At 34.5% G+C, this 14,062-nt stretch overlaps 1 protein-coding gene across 1 annotated transcript in view; it reads right to left on the bottom strand.

The window, feature by feature from the left end:
* Window positions 1-14,062, bottom strand: part of LOC138703732 (venom protease-like) — an 80,420-nt gene that overhangs the window by 5,739 nt on the left and 60,619 nt on the right. The window contains exons 4-7 of the mRNA XM_069831858.1: window positions 11,966-12,101; window positions 3,882-4,045; window positions 3,695-3,796; window positions 444-595 (exon numbers count right to left, since the gene is read on the bottom strand). Of these exons, the coding sequence (XP_069687959.1) occupies window positions 444-595; window positions 3,695-3,796; window positions 3,882-4,045; window positions 11,966-12,101 (554 nt within the window). The remainder of the gene's footprint in view (window positions 1-443; window positions 596-3,694; window positions 3,797-3,881; window positions 4,046-11,965; window positions 12,102-14,062) is intronic.

The raw sequence follows: 14,062 nt of genomic DNA, 5'->3' as shown, positions 1-14,062 counted from the left end.
TGCCAAACATAATCTCAAATACCATAGTATTAGGTAACAAGAGATTCATATTTATATCTCATTTGTATATCCAATATAAACTTCATTAAACACAAGCCAAAATTTTACTTCTAGACTGAAAAATTACGAATTATTTTTTCATCATTCGCCTTTATTACTAGAATCAAATCGAGTATGAAAATACTGTTACTTTACTCATGCAATATACAACTCCACTGTTACCAACATCTCAATATCAAAATTTACCATCTAATAAAAATGTCTCACTGTTATCCCCTACAAGCATCTCATCTTCAATAGTCGGAGCAACGGACTAGAGACTGTGAATTTCATCGCCTTCCTCATTCATCCGAAAATGTTGTACGTAGATAATACCACAATAATGAAAAATATTAAGAAATAGAAGCGAAAGTGAGATAGGAGCATAGATAGGTGTTACTTACTTGGCAAGCGTCTTTTCCACCCTTCATGAACCCAGCGCACAAGACTCTGTTGTCGATGTGTGCTGTCTTGAACGTCTTGAAAGCGTTCTTGCATTCATTCTCACTGACCACAGGGAGCTGCAGCTGCAGCAGATGACTGCTGGAGGGCCCATCTGTATCAACAGTATACAACATTTTTCATCTGGACATTTGTAGTAGTAAATTACATTTTTTAATTTATACCATAGAAGTGGGTAAAGTCAATCAGTGGGTGTAAAATCGATCATTTGCGATTTTTATTGAAAATTATATATTTTCTCAGTTACTTGTTAAAATGTTGTTATGCTGACTTCATTGCCTGACATTGCAAATGTAAGCGAGAGGGACAACAAAAATGCTGCGAATTCCAACAATGGGAACACTGTGTAATTACCGTTGAAGTGAAAATTGTTATTTTCAACTTTTTCTCTTAAATGAGAAACAAAGTCTTACAAACTCTAAATTATCGTCAGCAGTGAAAGGAGACAGGAAGTATACGTAAGTACTTTTGGTTCAGATTGTATCCTGAAATAATAGTTTTGCAGTTCGTAAATGTTAGTATTGAAATTTATTATTTTAAGAAAACATGTACCTTTGTAGGGTTAAGTCGATCATGCCATCGACCTATTCCAAACAGATAGGACCAGCAGGAAGAATAAATTGTTCACCGAAATACCTCTAACTAACACTTATAAACAGAAAAGTGTCATAGTATAGCCTGTATTCATGGGATAGTGGGGAAAGAGGAAGACGAAATTATGGTGAATTTCTTGCGTAAGAGAAGCACCCCTCTGTACCTGACTATGGGAACAAAGTAATTTCTAAAGTGACATGAGGAGGGGAAGAGTTCAAATAACATCTGATATAAACCTAAGCAATGTTGAATTGCATTAGAGATTATAATTGAAGGGTGGTATTTCAATGTAAATTTTGAATTCTTAAATCTTTGTTTGTTGGTATGTGAAGTATTAAAATGTGTTTTTATGGTTTATAAGTTGGCAATCATAGTCACGATTGTACAGTGGAGACCTATAGGACTAATTGCATCGAATAGTATGATCACAGTAACAAAAGATACACTATATAATGCTATAGGCATATATTGAAGATTATTATTGTTTTTTACACCCCTTATAACAAATAAAATATATGTAATCCACTTAATTTGTTTTTTAAAAACATAAACAGTGATCGACTTTACTCCGCAGTATTTTAAAATCGATCTTAAACTAAAAATTCAATGGTGATTGACTTTACCCGATCACAAGTCAAATAAAAAAACAGTTTTTTTTATAGATTGTAATTCAGTTCTTGTAACGTGTCTTCATAAGTGAAGGATGTGACGACAAAATCCTATTTTCTGAGGAAATTCGCTCCATTGCATAACCTCAATATCATTAAAAAAAATAGCAAAATTTTGATCTACTTTACCCTCTTCAACGGTATCCTAAGACATCTGAAGTCTGATTAGTGTAATATGCTATTAGTCAGCGATGTATGCAATGGAAGGCGAAAGGAACTGGTCACCCTACCCATTACATCCTGGCTTAGTTGCCTCATTAATTTTGCCTTATTGGTGTCATTTGCCAGAATTAGGCTTAGAGGCTAGTCTAATGAGTGCATCTTGTTTGCCTCTGTACCATCTCGTAATTGCGTTACAAGTGAACATACAGTACACATATTTATTTCTTGGCTGCCACGCGCATGCAGAAAATGGTGGATTTATACAAGCTTGCAAGTGGTTATTCCCTATTGGTACATTTTTTTATTGTGTACAACTATCGGTTGGAATTTAGATGTATTTGACTATTAAAATAATTCTTGGCTAATTTATATCATTTCAATATATGTTATAATATTATATTTTCTCTTACAAACTCTGTTTTTCACAGAGAGTTTAGGATTTAGTTTAATTTAACAGTTCGAATTTTATAATGTCAAGTTCTCATAAGATGTCTGTTATTGTCTTACGGCCTAAACTCTACCTGGTTAAATAAAGCCATAATAATAATAATAATAATAATAATAATAATAATAATAATAATAATAATAATAATAATAATTATTATTATTATTATTATTGTCTTCTCTTCCCCATCTTTCCCAAAATGTCTGTTACTGTTATCTCTTCCTCACCTCTCCTAAGATATCTGTTATTGTCTTCTCTTCCTCACCTCTCCTATGATATCTGTTATTGTCTACTCTTCCTCACCTCTCCTAAGATATCTGTTATTGTCTCCTCTTCCTCACCTCTCCTAAGATATCTGTTATTATTTACTCTTCCTCACCTCTCCTAAGATATCTGTTATTGTCTTCTCTTCCTCACCTCTCCTATGATATCTGTTATTGTTTACTCTTCCTCACCTCTCCTATGATATCTGTTATTGTTTACTCTTCCTCACCTCTCCTAAGATATCTGTTATTGTCTTCTCTTCCTCACCTCTCCTATGATATCTGTTATTGTTTACTCTTCCTCACCTCTCCTAAGATATCTGTTATTGTCTTCTCTTACTCATCTCTCCTATGATATCTGTTATTGTCTACTCTTCCTCACCTCTCCTAAGATATCTGTTATTGTCTCCTCTTCCTCACCTCTCCTAAGATATCTGTTATTATTTACTCTTCCTCACCTCTCCTAAGATATCTGTTATTGTCTTCTCTTCCTCACCTCTCCTATGATATCTGTTATTGTTTACTCTTCCTCACCTCTCCTATGATATCTGTTATTGTTTACTCTTCCTCACCTCTCCTAAGATATCTGTTATTGTCTTCTCTTCCTCACCTCTCCTATGATATCTGTTATTGTTTACTCTTCCTCACCTCTCCTATGATATCTGTTATTGTCTACTCTTCCTCACCTCTCCTAAGATATCTGTTATTGTCTCCTCTTCCTCACCTCTCCTAAGATATCTGTTATTATTTACTCTTCCTCACCTCTCCTGAGATATCTGTTATTGTCTTCTCTTCCTCACCTCTCCTATGATATCTGTTATTGTTTACTCTTCCTCACCTCTCCTATGATATCTGTTATTGTTTACTCTTCCTCACCTCTCCTAAGATATCTGTTATTGTCTTCTCTTCCTCACCTCTCCTAAGATATCTGTTATTGTCTCCTCTTCCTCACCTCTCCTAAGATATCTGTTATTGTCTTCTCTTCCTTACCCTCTCACTGATATTTGAAAGATAATGTCGGCTGTGTCAATGACAAGAACTTGCATTTTCGCGGTACTTACTAAATTGCACAGATCCCCAGCCGGCGATGTAGGGGAAATGCCTGGTGAAGTCGCGAGACCGGATCTCGGGCTGAAGCGGCAGACAGATGGGGTGGATCATAGCTGCAATGATAAGTTAGGCTCTAATACATCTCTTCAAATTTGGGTTGTCTTACATTCCAATCTCCACTTATTCATTGAAACTTACGTGTGAAATCGACGTCTTGGTTTAACCTTATAATGGCAATATCGTTAACGAATGTAGTTGGGTTGTAATCCTCGTGGACCATTCTGTCCTCGATGGGAACATTGATTGGGCTCGCCCCGTCGGAATCATTCTTCAGATCGAGATCACCGAGTCTGGCAAGAGTCCTGTAACATGTGAATCATGCAGTATAGAACAAATATTTAAAATGGACATTAAAATTGAGACTTCCACGGTATGAAGCATATGGAGTAGCTTTGATCAGTTGAGAAGACACTTGGGTACATGTGTAGATACATTAGCCCTTTCCCATTTAAAATCTTCTGTCAATTGTGCTGGACTGCTGCTGAATCCGCAGTCGACGCAAACCACGCAACGAAGGTTCAACTAAGTATTGGTAGGCCTACAGTAGTTCTATTCGGACACAAGTATTGAACCGCATAACCCACTAATACCTAACCAAAAGGGAACATCAGGATCCTCTGGATCAGTACTGAATAGTGTTGTCCCGGACGGAAGAAGTCGCTTAATTTGTTATAAATGTATACTATGTGTTGAATGTATTACCGTTCAAAATGTGTGATGAAAAATTGTGATTGATGTGTTTTGCGACATTATTGGGATTATATTATGTTATATTAGACGAAAATAGTACATTATGCAACGAGCCTATAATGAAGGTAATTAAGAAGCGAGTATGGATATTTATGAAACGAACGCAAGCGAGTTTCATAATTTTCATACGAGCTTCTTAATTACCATTATAGGCGAGTTTCATATGACTTTTTATGCTCGACCATATTTCTAACTTGATATTATTAATTTTCTTTCTATCTGACCTTGGCCAATTTCCCGTATGTTGTGAGATGTGCGCAGACGCGAAAGTATTGATTTTTTCCGAGGAACAGATGTTCACATTGACCTTGCTAGGCCATAAGAACCTACAGAGATAACATTAAAATTAAATTAGACACTGAAAAACGAGATGACAAATTGAGTTTATTTGAATATTATTTACAATTAACGCTAATTATTATAGTAACAGAACATAACCTTCTGCGACAGTATTGGATTTCCAGCCTCCGTGACTTTTCGCTAATTCTCTTTCGATTGCATATCCGAGAATAATCGATACTTGCGGTTTTATAACGGTAGAAAGCTGACCTGTCATTGGCTGAACAGTTGTAACCTGAGTCGTCATTGGCTGAAACACCTGACCTTTAATGAGTAGGTGTACTTTAATGACATGCATTAAAGGTCTGCTACCAGGTGTATAATTACAACATTTCGGCATGGTCGAGGATAAAATTTTTTATAACATTTAAAAAGTATTGCGTCTGACTTAAGGGAGGATATGGTGAAAGTTTGGTAATTTTCAATTAAAAATCAGATTTTTTGTGAAAAATGAAAAAGCAATCTCTTATATCTACAGGGTGTATGGGGTATAAGTGCCTTCCTCTTCACAGTCGTCGGGGACGGTCTACAGGATCAAAAAATGCCCATACAACATAGGGTCAAAACTTGACATTTTCCCAGAAAAAAAAATATTTATTTTGTTATTTTATTTGCGTTATACTGGTTGAGAGGAAAATACTGTACTGTTATTTCCAACTACCTGAAAATTCTTCCTCTTTAGGTGGCTGAATAAGTAAAGGATTTCCATACAAAGGAGATGTATCCTCTCATCATAAAGTTTAAATACTCAAAAATTAAAATAGCTCAAATGTGAATATTTTTAATGGAATATAAATGCAGATGTAATGTATGTATGTATGTATGTATGTATGTATGTATGTATGTATGTATGTATGTATGTATGTATGTATGTATGTATGTATGTATGTATGTATGTATGTATGTATGTATGTATGTACTGTATGTACTGTATGTATGTACTGTATGTACAGTATGTACTGTATGTATATGTATGTATGTATGTATGTATGTACCGTATGTACTGTATGTATGTACTGTATGTACAGTATGTACTGTATGTATGTACTGTATGTACAGTATGTATGTACTGTATGTACTGTATGTATGTATGTATGTACTGTATGTATGTACTGTATGTACAGTATGTACTGTATGTATATGTATGTACTGTATGTATGTATGTATGTACTGTATGTACTGTATGTATGTATGTATGTACTGTATGTATGTATGTACTGTATGTACAGTATGTACTGTATGTACTGTATGTATGTACTGTATGTATGTATGTATGTATGTATGTACTCTATGTATGTACTGTATGTATGTATGTATGTATGTATGTACTGTATGTATGTACTGTATGTACTGTATGTACAGTATGTACTGTATGTATGTACTGTATGTACTGTATGTATGTATGTATGTATGTATGTACTGTATGTATGTACTGTATGTATGTACTGTATGTATGTATGTACTGTATGTACTGTATGTATGTATGTATGTACTGTATGTATGTACTGTATGTATGTATGTACTGTATGTATGTACTGTATGTATATGTATGTATGTATGTACTGTATGTATGTATGTATGTACTGTATGTATGTACTGTATGTACAGTATGTACTGTATGTATGTATGTACTGTATGTATGTATGTATGTACTGTATGTATGTATGTATGTACTGTATGTATGTATGTACTGTATGTATGTATGTATGTATGTATGTACTGTATGTATGTATGTATGTATGTATGTATGTATGTATGTACTGTATGTATGTATGTATGTACTGTATGTACTGTATGTATGTATGTACTGTATGTATGTATGTATGTACTGAATGTATGTACTGTATGTACAGTATGTACTGAATGTACTGTATGTACTGTATGTATGTATGTATGTATGTATGTATGTATGTATGTATGTACTGTATGTATGTATGTATGTATGTATGTATGTACTGTATGTATGTATGTATGTATGTACTGTATGTATGTATGTATGTACTGTATGTATGTACTGTATGTATGTATGTATGTATGTATGTATGTACTGTATGTATGTATGTATGTATGTATGTATGTATGTATGTATGTATGCATGTATGTATGTATGTATGTATGTACTGTATGTACAGTATGTACTGTATGTATGTATGTACTGTATGTATGTACTGTATGTACAGTATGTACTGTATGTATGTATGTACTGTATGTATGTACTGTATGTACAGTATGTACTGTATGTATGTATGTGTGTATTCACACTGCAAATGGGTATATACTCGGTGGCAGTGGTAACTAATTACATTCAATAATGACAATTGAGGTGTGTACAGTAGTTGCAAAATCAGATACATCACTTCTTTTTTTTTTTTTTAGATAATGTGTTAATGTTATATTTCACATCTTCATATGATTCTACAACTGCTATAGCACTGTTATGCTCCAAAGCCAGATACATCACATGGATTTGTATGATGAAAGAATAGTATTGGTTGCAAATCCTTGGTTCGTTGCAAACGTTTCTCCTTCATACTGAAAAATTATGTTTTAGTGATGCATCTGATTTTGCAACTAAACACCTCAATTAATAATAAACACTACTAATAAAAATACAATTAATAATAAATTAATAATAATAATAATAATAATAATAATAATAATAATAATAATAATAATAATAATAATAATAATAATAATGAGCATCTTAAATTAAACGAAGCACGACCACTTAAAATAACATTTAAAGTAAACCTAATTTGTATCTTAACCCTAAGTTCGAACTAAAACCCACGAGTATGATATGTTCATACATGCACAAGTACCTTTCAGCACTACACTCATTTCGCTGTCAACTCACTCAAAATTAAGATTTAAGATACAATTCATTCTATACGGCTGTAGTATTTAATGAAAGTCATTAAATTTTCGTCAGTGAAATATTGTATACAGTAAAATATTCCTTTATATATCACAGGACGTTATTAGTATCCATAGATTAAATAAATGGAAAAGAAAAGAGTTACCAAGTTGATATAAGGGGCATACTAAAATACATAGTTACTATGAAATAAGTAAAGGAATATGAGAAAGGAGGATCTTCTATTACAATAAAATTACGAATGAAACATAACTGTTTACAAAGACAGCTGTTATTAACATAATATTAACAATTAGGCTAAATTAACAAATAATGTTCATACATTAAACATGTTCCTTCGAAAACAGTCATATTTGAAGTGAAAGTATTATTATTCTACGTTCTTTGCCATGAGCAAACTTATCATGACTTTCTGGTTGATGTAAATATTCACGATAAAGTCTTTTTCCTCTGAAAACTTTGCTAATGCCGAAAACTCCTATTTTGTCACAAATGATTTATCCTCTTCAATTTAGGCCCGGTTTCTTCAACCTTTGTTAAATTGTAACAGTATGTTATTCCATTTTAACTGTAAACTTAACAGTTGAAGCATTTCTTCAACTACTGTTAGTACTAACAGGCTGTTAAAACCTATGTTAATTTAACTGCCCAATTTCATGCAGTTAAATCATTTAACTCTATGTTAGCATAGAAATATCCAATATGGCTGCTGCGTTAGATGCTGAACTTATATATCTGGATTATTTAGAAAATGATATCCATGAATACATAAACAAAGGGGATAATTTCTGTGATTTGACAGATCAAAAGTTCATAAAAAGGTATAGGCTATTTTCTTCCAAGTCTCACTTTTCGCTTTCAACTTAGATCCGTTTGTTTGGTTATTCTCATTAATTGGTTTATACTGCGAAATAATTTCCAGCAGAAGGTTTCTTTCGAACGAAGAGAAATTAGTCCCATGATTCCTTTTTGTTCCAGTGTTTTCCATTTCATAACAGCAATGCCAATACGCCGCTCCACGCTATTGTGATACAGACGAGGAAAGAAGCAGAAATCAAACCTGAGAGAATAGAAAGACTTCTATTCTCTCTGAATCAAACAACGGAAACAAGCGAGAATCGCAATTGTCAGAGTTCAGAAAACAGAAGTGAGCCTATACTTGGTTATAGGTTATTGTTAAACTCTAGAATCTCTGGTCCTAACAGAGAGTTAACAAACAGACTGTTAAGATGTGAAATGTATAGGCCTACTTTTAACTTACAGTTAATTAACGCTATGTTAGGTGCATTATAACAAAGGTTAAAGAAACCGGGCCTTAGAGAAACAACTTTCAGCCGCAAAGGTGGCTTATACAGCTTAACAGCTCCGTTTGTGAAAAAGATGCGCTAGGCGCGCAGGTACGAGAAACAATTGAGAATTTATTTCAATCATTGGCTGTGTGGCTGGGCAATTGCCATACCTCGCTGGACTGAACAGAAACGATATTGTGTCGCTGATTAACGAATCACCGATCAGAAAGAATTGGGTAATTGAAATGCTATCGGGAGAAGTAAAGGTACAGTCACACGTCGCTACTTTTGCAGCGCTGCAGTACAAAAAACTGCGCAACTCTTGTACTGCGACGTGTGAACAACGGTGCAACCCGAAAAATAGCGGCTGCCGAACCTGCTGCCCGCTACTTTTCCATGCTGCGCGCAGCTTAAAAGTAGCGACGTGTGAACAGGGTTCTCAGGGTTGCAGCCGCAGTATTTTTGATATCGGTTTTGTTGAAACTTTTGCTGCGGTTGCAACCAGAGTTACCACCCAAATGTGCCAATGATACTTTTATTGTTTTGATATATTTTAATGTTAGATGTGATGAAAATAAATTATTTGTAACAGTTATCAAATGCACAACACAGTCTGAGCATATTTGCTGATGATATAATTCACTTTTTTAATTTTCTGTAGCGTAGTTTCAAACAGAAGGGTTGCCAACATTGATTACGTAAATATGCTGTTGGTTATCATTTAAGTATATAGGCGTTTTTAAAAGCTTTATAGTAAAAACAATGCCAATTTCTGAATACTAGTTAGGACAGAAAAGCAAATAATAGATAAGTAAGCTTTCGCATGAGTTTATTAATAATGCGAACATAACCACAAAATGTGTATTGAGAAGTCAACACGGAGATGGAAACCTGCAGCATGACTGCGGCTGCAAAAGTAGCGCCTTGTGTGTGAACAGACTCGCAACCTCCAGTTGCAACTTTTGCTGCACTCGGGTTGCGCAGCACGAAAAGTAGCGTGCAGCACGCTACTTTTGGCTTACGTGTGAACACGACACGCAACTTTTGCAGCTGCAGTACAAAAGTTGCGCAGCAAAAGTACCGACGTGTGACCGTACCTTAACAATTCAATCTCTACTCAATCTATACTAATAATAAATCTGTAGCCGAAATTTTTCTGGTAATTTTCGATTTTCCAAAAATAATTGGTCGTAACATATATAATTAACCACCCTGAAATCGAAAATCGCTTTTTTGAAATTTTTGTTTGTATGTCTGTCTGTCCACCTGACATAATTAGGAACTTGAAATCCAGACGTTTGAGATGGGCAGGGCATGTAGCACGTATGGGCGAATCCAGAAATGCATATAGAGTGTTAGTTGGGAGACCGGAGGGAAAAAGACCTTTAGGGAGGCCAAGACGTAGATGGGAGGATAATATTAAAACGGATTTGAGGGAGGTGGGGTATGATGATAGAGACTGGCTTAATCTTGCACAGGATAGGGACCGATGGCGGGCTTATGTGAGGGCGGCAATGAACCTTCGGGTTCCTTAAAAGCCATTTGTAAGTAAGTAAGTAAGTATGTCTGTCTGTCTGTCTGTCTCTCTGTCTGTATGTTTGTTACCTTTTCACGCGATAATGGCTGAACGGATTTCGATGAAAATTGGAATATAAATTAAGTTCGTTGTAACTTAGAGTTTAGACTATATGACATTCAAAATACATTATTTGAAAGGGGGGTTATAAGGGGGCCTGAATTAAATAAATCGAAATATCTCGCTTATTATTGATTTTTATGAAAAATGTTACATAACAAGAGTTTCTTTGAAAATAATTTGCGATAAGTTTTATTCCTTGAAAAATTTTGATAGGACTGATATTTAATGAGATAAATGAGTTTTAAAATTAAAATAACTGCCATCTAAGGCCGTGTAATGAATTAAAAAACAAATGACTTCGTCTATAAGGGGCCTTGGACAGCAACAATCGAAAGCTATGAAAGATAGCCTACAGAGAATGTTTCTGTGTTTGTATGAAGTAATATCGGAAGGTAAATTAACCGATTTGTATAATTAATTATTATTTCACCATTGGAAAGTGTAGCTTCTCTAGATGGACATAATGCTATAATGTTATTACAGTAACTTCTGATATAATATAATATAATATAATATAATATAATATAATATAATATAATATAATATAATATAATATAATATAATATAATATAATATAATATAATATAATATAATATAATATAATATAATATAATATAGTATAATGTAATGTAATGGAATATAATATAATATAATATAATATAATATAATATAATATAATATAATATAAATTAAGAAACAAGTTAAAGGAATTGTCATTGCACCAAATGAGTGTCTCTGGACCAAAATGATCGCATTTTAATTATTTGGATGCAATTTAAATTAAGTAACATATTAAACGATTTATCCTTCTATCAAACACGAATGTTCCCTGGATCAAATGTCCTATTTTAATTATGTAATTACTTTATATTTATTTCTAACGGGTGCAGCGGAGCGTACGGGTACGGCTAGTTAAAAGAATATAATAAAAGTTGTGTTAAACTTAGTGGTTGTGCAAACTCTGAATCAGGTCAGAAACCGCCACTGACACCAATAAATCCTATTTCTGTTCACACATTTATTTATTTATTTATTTATTTATTTATTTATTTATTTATTTATTTATTTATCATTTTGCTAATAATTGTAACATAAATTATAAAATATACATATAAACTTTAGCTCGCCCCTGAAAGAGTAGAACTCGTGCTCAGGGGCGGATTCCTGAATTGAAATTAATAATTATACAATCCAATTTGCAATTATAGTATATAAATTTAAAAAAGACATAAAGTCACTGTTCTCATTTTTTGATACAGTACATTGGCAAAGTTTGGGTGGTATTTTGAAAAGGACATACATAGAGTAGCGCACATAATATACTCACAAATCTCTTCGATTGTAAACGCAGTGTCCGGCCGTGATGATGTGTCTCTTTGTGATGAGGGCGCCACCACACAGATATTTGAGATCTGAAGATGGGGACGATCTGTACCCCAGCGCAGCAAGCCAAGGCCAGGCTCCTAAAGAAGAAACATTCAATGCAGTCATTATAAGCACACTTCATTTGTTACTTGACTAAGCATATCAGTTTCCGCAAGTTTGAGGCGTTTGGAGAATGCTACGGAATGATAACGAAATGGAGAAATGATGGCGGAATGATGTAGAAGCCTAATATGAGGAAACAGAAGTACTCCAAAAAAAATTCCAACTTATCCATCACAAGTGCCCTTATGGATTTTTGAAACATCACAGGCCTGACCGGGACTCAAACCCGGGCCGCCTGCATGACAGGCTGAAGACCTGACCATTTAGTCAGGGTACCACCGCCTAGTTAGTATCCAGCTTAGCTAACCACTAGATCAAAGATTGGCCGGGTTCATATTCATATAAATAAATCTACGTTGCGCACATTTACCAAATACCTTAGGACTACTATAATAATACCGGACTGCTAGCAGTTCTGCGCGCTAACGACGCTGGTGCTGCTACCTAGGCGGCCGATGTGGCGATATTCGTGAAACAAGCTGTAATCAACTGTAATATATATTGTTGCTGGGCTAGTTAATAGTTATTCTGTACAGTGAATTCACTCCCTCTAACAAATGGATAACTAAGCCCGATGGAATGACTAGCGGTGAATGGAAGGAGGCTATCAAGATGATTGCCAACGTAAGTGCTGTAAGAGCCATACCCGGTAGGTCTCAGGACAACCACTGTAGGCGATGCCTCAGTGAGATAGAAACCCTTGGACATGTCCTGGGAGCCTGCCCTTATGGCGAAACATTGCGATTACATAGGCACCATGCAATTAGAACTAAATTGGCCGATGCCCTTAGAAAACTAAAATATACCGTCTATGAAGAAGTCCACGGAACCGCCGACAATGGCAGTAACAGACGAATTGACATAATCGCCATTAGCGAATCCCTGTCTCAGGGTATGATAATCGACCCCACCATCAGGTTTGAAACGTACAAAGGACAGCCCGAAGACGTACATGAGGAGAAACGAGCAATCTACGTTCCAACCATCCCGTATTATAAAGATAAATACCAACTTCACGATATCAGTGTTACGGGATTGATGTTTGGAGCAAGAGGAACGATACCCAACTTCTCTTCTCAATTCTGTAAGACCCTAGGACTGCACAAATCTTTTCTGAATGAACTGGCCCTCCTCATAATTAGAGAGTCAGTCAAACTTTTACGGAACCACGTATATGGACTCTAATTCAGTGTATGGAAAAAATTGACGCACCATTATCATTTTTCTTTTTCCTTCTTAGCTTTCATTGATTCTTTACTTGATTTTTTTTTCTTCTGTAAACTGCCATTGTTTGTTTGTGTATTTGTTTGCCTTTTTTCTTACTCTTTTAGCTCTCATCTTCTATTTGTTCTTGTATTGTTTTGTATGCTTTGTCTAATGGCAGCCTCTAATTTGAGGAAGCTCTGATAAATAAAAATAATTAGTGCTGTGTTAAAATGTCAGGGTGTATAGGTGCTGTTAATAATTGCTACAATTACATCATTACAAGTTGCTCCAAATCGTACTTTCGATTTCCGAGGGACCATAAAACGTGAATCAACAAAATTCTTTATTAGGCCTAATGCCTTTGTCTCTGTGTTGACAAAAGAATAAAAATTAGCTTTTTTATTTAGGCCTAATAAATGAATAGAAGTTAAAATGTATTGGAAATTTTAAAGTTAATCAAATTAAGTTTTATTGTTGTCCATATGCCTTTACTAATTATTACAAGCATCAGATTACTACCAATTTTATCTTTGCAGTTGTCAGCAATGCGTATATAAAGCAATATTTCTCATAATATGCAATTTTGATATAAAATAATGTTAGATTAAATACTATTCAACATTCTTAAGTGTCTCATATATTATTCCACGTTAGTATCTCACGTTTTAAATAACAGTCCGATTCCCGCTATGTTAATATTTGTATTTGTGGACGTAATTCCACGCCGCTC

This window comes from Periplaneta americana, chromosome 7 (assembly GCF_040183065.1).
Source record: "Periplaneta americana isolate PAMFEO1 chromosome 7, P.americana_PAMFEO1_priV1, whole genome shotgun sequence".
In the NCBI taxonomy this organism is placed as follows: Eukaryota; Metazoa; Arthropoda; class Insecta; order Blattodea; family Blattidae; genus Periplaneta; species Periplaneta americana.
This window is presented reverse-complemented; position numbering and strand designations above follow the sequence as displayed.